The sequence below is a fragment of the Rousettus aegyptiacus genome, unplaced genomic scaffold (genome assembly GCF_014176215.1).
Source record: "Rousettus aegyptiacus isolate mRouAeg1 unplaced genomic scaffold, mRouAeg1.p scaffold_m13_p_6, whole genome shotgun sequence".
Lineage (NCBI taxonomy): Eukaryota > Metazoa > Chordata > Mammalia > Chiroptera > Pteropodidae > Rousettus > Rousettus aegyptiacus.
The window spans coordinates 36,573,253-36,587,641 of NW_023416309.1; the positions used below are offsets into that span (position 1 = coordinate 36,573,253).

At 38.2% G+C, this 14,389-nt stretch overlaps 1 protein-coding gene across 1 annotated transcript in view; it reads right to left on the minus strand.

Annotated features, from left to right (window-relative positions):
- TLL2 (tolloid like 2) overlaps window positions 1–14,389 on the minus strand; it is a 117,667-nt gene that overhangs the window by 47,415 nt on the left and 55,863 nt on the right. The window contains exons 4-5 of the mRNA XM_016164104.2: window positions 3,541–3,693; window positions 1,296–1,413 (exon numbers count right to left, since the gene is read on the minus strand). Coding sequence (XP_016019590.2) covers window positions 1,296–1,413; window positions 3,541–3,693 — 271 coding nt within the window. The remainder of the gene's footprint in view (window positions 1–1,295; window positions 1,414–3,540; window positions 3,694–14,389) is intronic.

Here is a 14,389-nt window from a genome sequence, read left to right on the forward strand (position 1 = left end):
CTCTTCATTTTTGAACTCTAGGGCTTTCCTTATCTTGATACTTTGTAATTTTATTCCTGATTTCTTTATGACCTAAGAGTTGTAAAAACAAACTAACAAACAAACAAACAAACCAAAAAAACGGGGGGAGGGAGCTTTTAACTTACCAGTTAATTCAGGAGTGTTTATTCTATTTTTTGTTATGTTATTATGTCCAGTTTCATTGCTTTGCAATTAGAGAATTTTTGATGCTATTTTGCCTTTCAGAATTTATTAAGGTGTTCTTAATGCTTAATAGATGGACAATGTCTATAATAGTTCGACAGGCACTTTTAAAACAAGATGTGGTATCAAGTTATAGAATCTGATAAACCTATTGAATCAACTCCATTAATTATATTTTTTAAATCCTCTACAAATCTCTATTTAATTTTTGATTAACTTGACAGTTATCTACACGCACTGACAGAAATGAAATAAAGTCTCTGGTGTTTCTGTCAAACTCCCCTTGAATTCACTTTGGCTTGTTTTATGACTCAGTGCTATGCTATTTGGTGCATAAAGATTTATGAGTTATATTTTTATTGTAGCTTGTACTCTTTCTCATTATAAGGTGTCTAACTTCTTCTTCTTTTTTTTAATACTTTTAAAATAAAACAAAAAAGACCTTGCCCGTAAGTAAAATTGTGATCCCAGTTTTCTTTTTGTTAGAATTTGCCTGTAGGCCTTCTTTCCCTTTAAACTTTTGAAACCTTTCTGAGTCATTATCTACAGTAGTCATATCGTGTAGGCAGCATGTAGTTGGGTTTAAGTTTTTGAACCAATATGAGAACTTTTTCTGTCTTAAATCGCACATTTATTGGTATAACAGATAAGTTTAGGTATAATCTATTTATCTTATTATTTGTTATATTTTCTTGAGGAAATCCATAAGCCCATAAAATTTCATTCAGAACTTAGCATATATGTACATCCATCGTGAGGGAGCCCATAGCTTCATCAGTTTCTCAGTGAGGTTACTGACCTAAATTGTTTCAGAACTACTTCTCCATAGGAAATACCTCCAATTCCTTCCATTGCTCCCATGACAGGAAATCCAGAACCCTTGTCTTCTTGGAGTCTTCCTTTTGACCCACTTACTCTGTCACTGGATTGTGAGTTCATTGAGGGCAAGGGGAGTTTCTGATAAATCTAGGGCTCCGATATACTGCAGGTCATTGGAAATACTTGGTTTTATAGAGAAAATTCAAGACTTATGAGCCATCAGCTTTGGCTGCCTCTGATTCCACTAGGCGGTCTTGCTTTCACTTACTTACCCACAGGTTCTGTAACTGAACACAATAAAGCTTTCTTCATCCGTCCTCTCTATGAAGGTCACACAGGTGTGCTTCTCCCAGTGTCTCATGGCCTGCTTAAAAATGGCCCTTTGGCTTCCTGAAATGACAAGGCAAGTATTCATCACTTTCCCCATAGGACCATGCCTTCCTTAGATGCTTTAAGGCATGTGGGCTTACAACAAAGCATTCTCCAATGATTAAAAAGATAAAAGCTTGTTTGGATGACCCCAGAGTAGAAATGCACTAGGAATAATAACTTACCTTGCTACAAATACAATATAACTTTCCTGAATTGTCAAAATGTAGAGAGTAGGCATTTGTGAATTGGAAGAGAGGGTAAAAATAGACTTTCAGACCATCCGGGGCTTCCCAACTTTTCCTTTGTATTGAAAGTACTTTGCTAAACTTAAAAAAAAATCTTACCCAGGTTATTCAACTGGAAAATTTTAGGCTTTTGAAGTAGCTCACAGCACTTCATTCCACACCCTCATTTCATTTTATACCTATCGGAGGGTGTTCCTATATGCTCTGCAAATTCGATTTGCATGTACATTCATGCTACTTTTGCATGGAGACTCAGAATTTTTCTGCATTATTTTTGAGCCTGATTTTCTGCAAGGTCTTTGAAAATAAGTGATTTCATACTTTCTCTGAACCTATCTTCATAGTTCCTTGATTAGAAATGTGTTAAAAAATAAAACAATGAATAAATTGTCTGAGAGCAAGAATAAAGCAGTTGCAAACTCCAGGCTGATCGTTATCGATAGGAAATAAGTATTCTTTTCAAAATCTATTAATCTGATATAAAGAAGACTGTTTTGATTTTGCTAGAAGCAATGAGAAGGAGCTAGGACAATAGCTGTTTGGGAAGTACAAAGGATGTTGGAACTAGGATCTGGATTCTAGAATGACCTTGTTGTAAAAAACCAATCAACCAACCACTGGGGAGGTTCCCATCACTATCTACAAGATGTAGCTGTGGTGCCATATCATCGTCCCTAAAAACATTCACACAGAATAAGAGTAACTTGGCTGTCCATTTTTTAAACATCTTGACACTTTTAGTTCAAATTATTTATAGCTCAATTACTCACCAAAATAGCTATCTACTAATTAGAGAATAACAAAAATCTGTGTAAAGAAAATTCTTTACATGAAATTAGTTAATTTTGATAAAGGTTATATAATCTTTGGTCAGAAAAGTACATTGGGTGTGAAAGAAGATAGTTAAGATACCAAATGCTATCAAGGCTATAAAATGGGGTGCTGGTGGGGGTATCAGGGAATCGGAAGGCCTTTCTGTGGACATGACATTTGATCTGAAACTCTAATGATAAGAAGAAGCCAGCCAAGAGTGGATCTGGGGAAAGCACACTCTACGCAGAAGGACAAGTGCAAGTGTGCTAAGGTGCCAGTAAGGTAGGCATGTTCCAGAAAAGAAATGACTGATGAGGGTAGAGCACAAAGACTAAGGAGGGGAGAGGAGGGAAGGTAAAACACTCTGTGGGAGAGGGCTAAGGGCCGCCTGCAGAAGGGCTCCATGGTCAGGAGTTTCAGTTTCATTAGTGGCAAAGGGAAGCCACTCAATGGCTCACATATTTTAAAGATAATAATATCAATGGTAAATAATTAATTACTAATTACTAGGTGCTAGGCACTATTCTAACTGCTTTATCTGAGTTACTTAAATCTCAAAATGACCCTATGGAGTAGACAATGTTATCCCTATTTATGTAAGAGAAAATTGAGGCACAGAGAAGTTAAGTAACTTGCCCCAGGGTTGACAGCTGGTACATGTTATAGCCAGGATTGGACCCAGGAGGTCCAGTGATGTCTACTGGCCCATTCTGGTTACTGTGTGGAGTACTGCAGGGTACAAGGGTGGTCCAAGTGTAGCTGCTCACACTCTTTTTTCTGCCTGGAGGGCTTTGCTCACATCCACTGTGCAAATCCTGTCTACCCTTCAAGACCAGGGTCATATGTCACCCCCTACGTGAAGCCTTTGGGATCAGGTGACCACCTCTGGAAATATACTCCCAACAGAGACTGCAGTTTCTCCAGGCCTAGTGCACTTGACCCTGTAGACATGAGGGAGTGTAAGCAGGTAGGAATGCTGTGACCTCCACACCTGCTGAATCCCACCTGAGTCCTTCCTGAGAAGACTAAGTCAACCTAGGAGACAAAGCACCCAACGCCAAAGCAAGCCTCATCTTGGGCTACCGACCTGTAAAGTTCCCGCCGATGACATAGGGAATGACTCCTCCAGGCCATATCCTCTCGGCCCTTGAGGTTGTGGCTCTTCGGACTCGGAGAGAAGTCTCAGCTCCAGCATTTGAGGTCCCAGGGCTCCGAGGAAGCATAGCATTCTCTTTGCCATCTGCAAGAGAGTCACACTGCTGTTTCCTTTGCCTTTAATCCCTCCTGCACATTATAATTAAGATTATATTATCAATAAAACCACCAAAGAGGATGTTAAAAACATGTGTTCTAATGGGAGCATTTGGTCTTTTCAGGGTTTTGAATCTCTGGGTGGTAGTTTTCCAGATAGGGCAAGAGTAAGTGCAATAAGTGTACCAGACATATAACAGGAGTGGGTTTGGCTTGAGGCTGCATCTGGCCCAAGGGTAGCCTGGAGGCCACAGAAATAAGTGGATTCAGACAACTCACAGCCCTTTGGGATGGAACCAAGTTAGCGGCTTGTACTCTTCTCTGAGCCATGAACATGTGAGGGATTGAACTGAACGAATGTCCTGCCTTGACCAAATTCCGTCAATGTTGCAAATTTTTAAAACAATTTGACCAGTTTGACAAACGAAGTGAACCAGTCTGTGATGCTGAGAAAAGAAACTCTTTGTAAGATAAACCCCTGGAAAAAGCAGAGCCTCATAACATCTCCTGGCTCTTCTCAGCCACTCAGTACATCTGAACCTTTAAAAAAGGAATGTGGGAAAGAAGTAGAGGCTCTATTAAGGTTCTGAGTCCAAGGTATGGCTCCTGGAAATAACAGAGACGGGTGGGATAGAACCGCTTAAACCTGTGGCAACAAAATAACTGGATCCACATTCGTTTTATTCATCATTTAGACAATTTAAGGTTTCATTTCCAGTTTACTTATGAGAATATCATTATTCTCACTTAGAGCATTTTATTTCAGTTTTTATATTTTTCCCTAAAAATAAACTTTTGTCTTTGATTCTTTTTGTTTTTCTTTGTTTCCTTAATTTTTATTTGTTATTATTTCCTTCTATTTTTATTTCAGACATTTCCTTTCTAGCTTCTTTTCTCTTTGAAAAAAATTTAGATATAATTCACACACCAAAATAGTCACCCTTTTAAAGTGTGTAATTTAGTGGCTTTTAGTATATTTATGAAGTTGGGCAACCATCACCAGTATAGAATTCCATAACATTTCATCACCCCCCAAAAGAAACCCCGTATCCATCAGCAGTTACTCCCCATTTCTCCCTCCCCTCAAGCTTAGGCAACCAGTAATCTACTTTATGTCTCTATGGATTTGCCTATTTTGGACATTTCATGTAAATGAAATCATGCAACATGTGGCCTTTTGTGTCTGGCTTCTTTCACTTGGCATGTTTTTATGGTTCATCCATGTCGTAGCATTAATCAGTTCTTCATTACATTTTATGGCTGAATAAAATTCCATTTTATTTAAAATATGGATATTTTACATAAAAATTCAAAATATGAATATACCACATTTTGTCTACCCATTCCTCAGCTGATAAACATCTGAGTTGTTTCCACTTTTTAGCTATCATAAATAATGTTGTTATGAACATTAATGTGTGCCTTTTTTGGTAGACATGTTTTCATTTCTCTTGGGTACATAGCAAAAGTGGAATTGTTGAATCATACAGTAACTCTATTTAACACCTTTTTAAAAACTACCACATTACTTTTCAAAACAGCTGAACCATTTTGCAATCCCACCAGTAATGCATCAGCATTAGGGTTCCAATGTCTCCACATCCTCATCAACACTGGTTACTGTCAATCTTTTTGGATTATAGCCATCCTAACGGGTATAAAGTGGCATCTAATTGTGGTTTTGATTTGCATTTCCCTAATGACTGATGATACTGAACATTTCTTTATGCGTCTATTTGTAATTTGTACATCTTTGGAGAACTGTCTATTCAAATCCTTTATCCAATTCTTAACTGAGTTATTTGTTTTTATTGTTGTGTTACACTAATTCTTTGTATATTATAAAGACCAGGCCTTTATCAGTTATATGATTTGAAAATATTTTTTACTTTGTAGGCTATCTTTTCATTTTTATAATAGTGTCCTCTGAAGCACAAAATTTTTAAACTTTGATGAAGCCCAATTTAACCATTTTTTTTCTTTTGGTGCTTGTGTTTTTTGTGTTATATCTAAAAAAAATATAGCCTAATTCAACCTCACAAAGATTCATATCTATGTTTTCTTCTAGAGTTCTATAGTTTTAACTCTTATATTTTGGTCTTTTATCATTTTGAGTTAATTTTGTATGATGTGAGGTAGGGGTCCAATTTCATTCCTTTGCATGTGGATATCCAGTTGTTCTAGCTGAAAAGGCTAGTTTTTCCCCAGTGGAATTGTCTTGGCATCCTTGTAACAAATCAATTGGCCATTTTTTCTAGTTCCTTCAGTTGAACATTTGCATACTAATTTTCAATCTTTCTTATATTCTAATATTAACATTATAAGGCTAAAATTTCTTGAGTTCCTCTTTACCTGCATCCCATCCTTTGACATGTACATTTTAAAGGTAGACATTGATATAGCCTATAAGTTCCATTTAGACTTCTTTTTTTGATCCTGGAATTATTTAGAAGTATGATTTTTAAAAATTATTTTTTTATTGGTTTCAAGCATACAGTACATTGGTTAGACATTTATATAGTTTATAAAACAATCCCTCTAATTGCTTCTTCTCTCCTCTGGTTTTCCACTTCGCCAATATATTAACACTAACTGCATTCCCTATGCCGTGCTCCCCATCCACATGAACATCTATCAACTACTAATTCATACTTCTTTAACCCTTCACCCCAGCCCCCAACCCCCCCTCTGTCCATCACTAAATTGTCTAGATTTCTGAGTCTGTCTTCTTTTTGTTCCTTAGATTTTGCATGTAAATGAAATCATATGGTATTTATCTTTCTCTGTCTGACTTATTTCACTCAGCATAATAACCTCTAGGTTTATCCATGTTGTTGCAAATGGTACAATTTCATTTTTTTTAATGGCTGAGTAATATTCAATTGTATACATGAACCATAACTTCTTTATCCTATTATCTGTTGATGGGCATTTAGGTTGCTTCCATATCTTGGCTATTGCAAATTGTGCTGCCATGAATATTGGGGTGCATAGATTTTAATGAATTACTGTTTTGATTTTCTTTGACCCAGAAGTACAATTGCTAGGTCAAGGGGTATATACATTTTTAATTTTTTGAGAAAACTCCAGATTGTTTTCCATAGTGGCTGTACCAATTTCCAATCCTACCAACAATGTATGAGAGCTCCCTATTCTCTGCATCCTCACCAACACTTGCTGTTCTTTGATTTATTGATGATAGCCATTCTGACAGGTGTGAGGTGATATCTCATTGTGGTTTTAATTTGCATTTCTCTGATAATTTGCATTTTTCTGATGAGCATCTTTTCATATGTCTATTGGCCATCTGTATTTCCTCTTTGGAGAAGTATCTATTCAGGTCTTCTGCCCATTTTTTAATTGGATTGTTTTTTGTTGTTGAGTTGTATGAGTTCTTTATATATTTTGGATATTGACCTCTTATCAGATATATCATTAGCAAATATCTTCTCCCTATCACTCAGTTTTCTTTTTGTTTTGTTGATAGTTTCCTTTGATGTACAAAAACTTTTTAGTTTGATGTAGTCCTATTTGTTTATTTTTTCTTTTGTTGCCTGGGGGGGGGGGATTGGGGGAGGATATCTCTGAAAAGAAATTACTGTTAGCAATATCAGAGAGTATACTGCCTATGTTTCCTTCTAGAAGTTTTATGGTTTCAGGTCTTACAATTAGTCTTTAATCCATTTTGAGTCTATTCTTGTACATAGTGTAAAAAGGTGGATTTTTAATTTCTAAATATTTGTCCCTCTCCATGGGTGTTATTAATCTCTGGCATTGCTTTGTGTTCCAAGAACCTATTCTCCAAGGCAGGGGTCAGCAACTTTTTCAGTAAAAAGCCAGATAGTAAATATTTCAAGTTTTGTGGTTAATATATTCTCTGTTGCAACTACCCAATTCTCCCATTGTAGTGTGAAATCGCCATAGACAATATGTAAATGAATAAGTATGGTTGTATTTCGATAATACTTTATTTGCAAAAACAGATGGCAGGCTGGATTTGGCCTTCTGGCCATAGATGGCTCACCCATCCTCCACGGTTATCAATTCTTCAGTACTGTATTTTGAGCCTTCCTTTGTAGCCCAGTACAGGGTTGGTTTTTATAAATATTCCATGTGTCCTTGAAATAATGTGCATCAAGTTCCATAACTGACGGTTGAAGGGTGCTACATACGCTGTTCAAATATTCTACTTACAAATATTGTCAGCTTCTTGGTATAATAGTTACTGAGAAAAGTGCTTTAAACAACCTTGAAAACTAAGATTGTGAATTGTCGTTTTCTCCTTTATTTTTAACTTTTGATTTATATTATTCAAGGCTATGTTGGTTTAGTAATACAAGTTAAAGATTGTTAAATGTTCCAGGTGAATTGCTTCTTTTATCATTAATGACCCTCTTTTTCTCTAATAACGTTCATCCATAATAAAGATTATTTTGGCCAATGTTAATATTGCTATACCAGTTTTATTTTGATGAGTGCTTGTCTCATATGGCTTTTTTATATCCATTTATTTTCAATCTTTTTGTGTAATTATTTTTTAATGAGTCATTCAACCGGTGTTATTCTTTGAGTAAATTACGCTTCTTACAACAAACAATAAAACAAGCCTTGGAATGGTCATAATGTCAAGGTTTTTTTTACTGTATATGAAATAGTTTTTGTAAACAGAAGTTTTTATTAGGATAACTGTAGATTCACATGCGGTTGTAAGAACTAATGCAGAGATATTTTGTGTATCTTTTACTTGGTTTCTCCCAAAAGTAACATTAAAAAAAACTATAGTACAATATCACAATGAGGATACAGACATTAATACAATCCACTGATCTCATTCAACTTTCCCCAGCAGTATGTATGCTTCTGTGTGTGTGTGTGTGTGTGTGTGTGTGTCTGATACATTTTTATCACAGGTATAGGTTTGCGTATCCACCAACACATTCAAGACACTGAACAGTTCCAATACCATAGGATCCTTCATGTTGTCATAACCACATCCACCTCTCTTCCCCTCTCCTCCTGCCCATCTCTAAACTCTCAACCAGTAATCTCGTCTCTATTTTCAAAATTTTGTCATTTGAATAATATTATAAAAATGGAATCCTACAGTATATAACCTTTGGGAATTGGCTTTTCTCACTTAGTGTAATTCCATGGTGACTCATGCAAGTTTTTGCATGTATCTACAGTTCTTTTTTTACTGTTGCGTAGTATTCCATTATATGTTTGTACTACAGTTTGTTAAACTATTCACCTGTTGAAGGACATCTGGGTTGCTTCTTGCTAATTCAAATAAACCTGTTATGAACATTCATATACAGAAGTCTGTGTGAAGATATGCTTTTATTTCTCCAAGATAAATACCCAGCAGTAAAGTTGCTGAGTCATATACTAACTGGGTTGATTTCTGGGTTCTCTATTCTGTTCCATCGATTTATGTGTTTATCCTTCTGCTAATATGACACTATATTGATTACTGTAGTTAGATAGTAAGCCTTAATATCAAGTAGAGTAATTACTCCCACTTTAGACTTCTTTCTCATGATTGTTTCATCTATGTTTCCATATAAAATTTTACGTGTCTTTCCACATAAATTTTAGAATAAACTTCTCTATGCCAACAAAGTTATGCTGGGATTTTGATAGGCATTATATTAAACCTATAGGTCGACTTGGAGAGAACTGGCATCTTTACTATCTAAGTCTTCCAATCCATGGACATGGACGTCTCTCCATTTAGGTAGGTCTTTCTTGACTTCTTTCATCAGCATTGTGTAAAATTCAGTATGGTCATGCACCACTTAATGATGGGGATGCAGTCTGAAAAATATGTTATTAGGTGATTTTATCATTATGTGAACATCAAAGTGCACTTACACAAACTTAGATGGTATAGCCTACTACACACCTAAGCTATATGGTATACCACCATCGTACATGTGGTCCATCATTGACCAAAACACTGTTGTCAGGAGCATGACTGTACGTAAATACTGTATACTTTTTTTTTTCAGTGTACATCTAAGTATTTCATTTTCTTTGAGTGAGTATAAATAATATTGTTTTTAATTTTGGTCTCTGCATGTTCATTGTGAGTATATAAAAATATAAGCAATTTTTGTGTTTTGGTCTTGTATTCTGCCATCTTGCTAAATTCACTTAATATTTCTAGGAGTTTTTGTTTGTTTCTTTGTTTGTTGTAGATTGCTTGTGACCTACAAAAACAAACACATTATTCGGAAATAAGAAAAGTTTTATTTTTCCTTTCCAATTTTCTATTTCAGTAATTCTCTCTTCAATAGTGCTCAACATAATATTTATCCCATTCCATTGCCAATAAATATAGCTATCGTTTCTAGAAGCCCTATTTAGTGGCTTCTAAATCTTTCTGTTCTTTTCTTTATTGTTTGGTTTTACTCACATTAGAGTGTCAAATTCTTCATTGGCTCTTTAATCATTTTATGTATACTTATTTAATCTCCTTTTAGATTGTTCTATTATTTCTACATTTTGGGGTACTAATCGTCCAATTTATTGTTTCTGCTGATTCTCTTTCATGGATTAACTTTTTGTGTTTCTAATGTTTTTATTTAAAGTTCATTTTTAGGGGAGGTTATCCCTTTCTACAGGAGTCTCATACTCTCAATCATAAGTGTGACCCCCGTTTTCATTTTTTGGGCTCTTGGTATTCTATGGCTCCTAGATCAATTTTTTGTGTTAATTTCTAAGTTTACAGTTTTCCATATACAGGAAATATAATTTGAGAAATTTTACCTATATAAGGAACAGGCTTTAAAATTCAGTTTCTCATAGAAGACATTTTTTTCCCCACTGAGAGCCTAGGATAGAGAGCAAGATTTCTTGCCACTCCTCTCAGCCAATGGGCAGAGTTTTTCTAGTCTATCTATTTATTTATTTATTTATTTATTTATTTATTTATTTATTAATAGGAAGCTCTTTGAGGGTGTTCATTTTCTTCAAGATCTCAATCTCCATTTCTTGTCTTCATTTCATGGGGCTACGGCCACATCTCCAGGACCTATATAGGTGTTACATGGACAAACACCAGCCTCCTGTTCCACAAATCCTAGAACGGTTTCAATGCCCTCCGCACAGTCCTGCCGCCAACTAAAGCTTAGTTCTATGTGTTCACATTCCCTGTTCTCTTCTAATCATAGTGATTTCCCTTTCCTTCCTAGGCGCTTAATCCTGTATTTTTAATTTGAGGTAGAGGGCCGCTTTTTTCAGCAGTCTGTGTTTGTATAAGGGGTCGCTATTCATTCAACTGATCATATTGCCAGAACTAGAAAGTTGGCACGTATTACCTTTTTAAACCTGAAAATAATTGTTTTGCTGCTAGAATTTCTAGATCAGAAGTCATACCCTTGCAGCTTTCGGGATAAACCCAACCCACAGATGTGTTTTGTTTGGCCTGGACACTTCTGGCCCACATTGTGTGTGTGTGTGTGTGTGTGTTTTTAACTCTCACTTTAAGAAGCCAACTTTTAAAAAACAAGGGATTTCACATAAGAATCCAGATTTCCTGGTTTTCTTTAAAAACAGAAAGATCCGGCAATGGCGGGTCCATCTTCTGTCATTTACAGCCCTCTGGAGTTAAATAGCGCCCACTCCCGATGGTGAGGGCACACGTTTTCCCAGTTGCTGGACCTTCTCTCCTACTTCACATTGTCCCACCCAGCCCACTTCACCCATTGGCATTACCCGCGTAGCCTCTACAGATATTCTGATCTGCCATGCCAGCCCCAGACGACAAATCGCATCCAGATTTCATTTATATATGTATATTTTTTTAACGCTGACAGCACCTGGTATTCCTAGGTGGTCTCCCATCCAAGTACAGATTTCAAATATGAGTTGCCCCAGTAGACTGGAAGCTCCATGGTCAGGAACCGGGGCTGGCTTGTTCACACTCCATCGCACCCAGCACATTGCCTGATTGGTGGTAAGCATTCAGGAATTTTGTATTTTGGATGACTTAATTTAGGAATGGATGAGTTATTCTAAAAATAAACACCCAAAAGTCCCAACAGTCCTGTGGCGGAAACCTCTTCAAAATGTTGGCAGCCCTGAAGCCCTTAATGTTTAAACTCAGCATCATCGCGTCTTAAGTAATCGCGAGCAGCAAAGTAGCAAGTGGAAGTTTGTTATTCATTTCCCATAAGGTTTTCAACAAGTCTCTTAATTTTCTTCTGTCTCCAACTCTCCTTTGGAGAATGGACAAAAACACTTCCCTCTTCGAGGGACTAACACTAAGACATACCCTGTTTCTCAGACAGGGTGTGTGATATGTACACGTGACCCAGTACTGTTAGGGCCAGTATGCAGCCAAGTCAGCATGGGAAAATCTTAAGTGCACCTGGAAAGAGACCACGGTGTAATTTCCAGAGATGGGTTATTGAATGACAGCTTCCCCATCGGTCCAGTGAGAAATTTAATTTGCCAAGGACTCAACACAGGAAGCATTTGCCGATTAAAAATATGTCTAAACAGATGTTCTGCTTAGCCTGGAAGAAGGATCTTAATGCAACTGTCATTATTGGATTTTCTTGGATTACTACTATCTGGAATCAGAGTTCAAATAGAAGGATGTAATTATTTATTATGGCCAAGAGTTCTGCATTTGAAGAGGAGCTCAGGGGCGTCTGAAAGGATTTAATATGCTGGGGGTGGGGCGGGCTGGGGGATAAAGTCCATTTAAATTCTCTGGCTCTGGGAATGTCCTCTGAAAAAACAGAGCGGCTGTAACTATTCAATGTTCTATTTCCAGCCGAAGGCACAGCCGTGTCATAAACAGAACCAGGCCTGGCCCAGCCTTCTCAAGCAAGGAACTTCGAATTTTCAATTAGTCAACTGATCACTCCCACACTGGAAGTAAACACCATGACAGTCCACCCAGCTGCATAACCCCCACCCCATGGGTGATGGGCAGATCTGCACCTGGCCTGTGTTGCCGCAATCCCGAAAGACTGAATAGCAGCCCCTCACTGAAAGGAACTGTGGATTATCCTGCATTAGTGGTTATCAAACCTGGCTGCACACTTGAATCAGCTGGGGAGCTTTTAAAAAATTCTGGTGTCCACCTCCCTACTCTGAGATTGAGACTCAGTTGGCCCAGTGCGGAGTCAAGGCATCTGTAGTTTTTAAAGCTCCTCAGGTGATTTAAAAGCAAAAATAAGTTTGAGAACCACTGATATAGCTCAAAAGTTAAGAGTGAGGGTTTGGGGTCAGGAGGATTTTGGCTCAGGATAAACACTGCCATTTGCTACCTGCGTGGCCTTGGACAAGCCACTCTCCCCTGAACCTTCATTCCTGCTGTATGGTGGTGGGCACTGAACCAGGTAATGAATGTCAAACACCTGCTGTGGTAAGGGCTCAATGTGCGCTGCAGTAATGACTATCAAGGTCTGCATTTGGGGACAGGCTAGAAATAATGCCTAAAGTTAGGCTCATCCTTTACACCCAAATATGCTGACAGTGCCATTCAGGGGTTCAGCACTGAGTAGTGCTTCGTGCCCAACTTTGCGGGATCCCTGTTCTATGGTACAACCAGATTCTATTATTTGCTTCAGCAAAAAGCCCTTAGGGACTGCTACTGAAAGTGAAAGGTCCATTCTTTTTTGTGAATATGGTTCTGGAAATCAGGGTCTAGCAAAACAGTCACAGCTTCATTCACAGAGCAGTTACACACTCCATTTCGTTAATCCTATTATCAGCCCTGAAATGCATGCCTAGCTCCCATCTTCAGGGGAGGGAGGCTCCCCAGACGAAATGGCCTGCCAGGGGGATGCTGAGTGAGCAATTCTCTGAGGCCCCCAGCCCTCCCTAGAGTTGGAAGCACAAATCCCCACGGTCAGGCCTGAGGGGAACCACATAATGCCCGGAAATAAAGTGGCCACTGAAGCTGGAGAGCCAGCCAGGGGCTTCCCTCAGACCCTTTCTCCTGCTTGGGCGGTCTCTTCTTCTGGGGGTGGTAGAAAGAGGGCGGGTTGTGATTAAAGGGGAATCTGAGATTGACACAACTTGTCTTATCTTTAACTCAAACAAAACAAGAAGCACCCACGCTGGCCGCCTGATCGGGTCCTAGAGGTACAGACAGATGGGAAGGCAGGAAGTACAGGCTAGAACAGCCTGCCCTCCTCTCATCTTTGGGGTCTCCTTCCCCCTCAGGACTGCCCTGGATGCTGAACGACCTGCTCACCTGCTGCTGTAATATGGAGTGCAGGACTGGCTTAACTTTAACATTATCTTCTTCAGATAAACTAAGGTTATTTGAGTGTCTGCAGACTATGGATTTAGCCAGCTCTAGGGGTGTGGGGCATGGTAGGTGAGGGAGTGCTGTCATTATCCTCCTTAAAAAACCCAAAAGGTGTCTCATTGTAGTGTGGGTACTGTGCACAACCCCACCAGAGGCAGAATTTTAATGGGCTGCAGAAACCATATTTCCTCCTGCCATCCTTAATTGTGTTTCTGTGCAGCTGGTAACAGCGGTGGGATTCCAGTCCAGAGGTGGATGATGCACTTTCAATGCTAAATAATATAATTCCTGGAGGTGGAAGTGGAGGGAGAGAGGAAGAAGTGGAGGACCGACATTCACGGGGCACCTTTTACATAACAGACACCTGGATATGCACTTGGCATAAACATTATTTCTAATTCTCTCCAAAGTT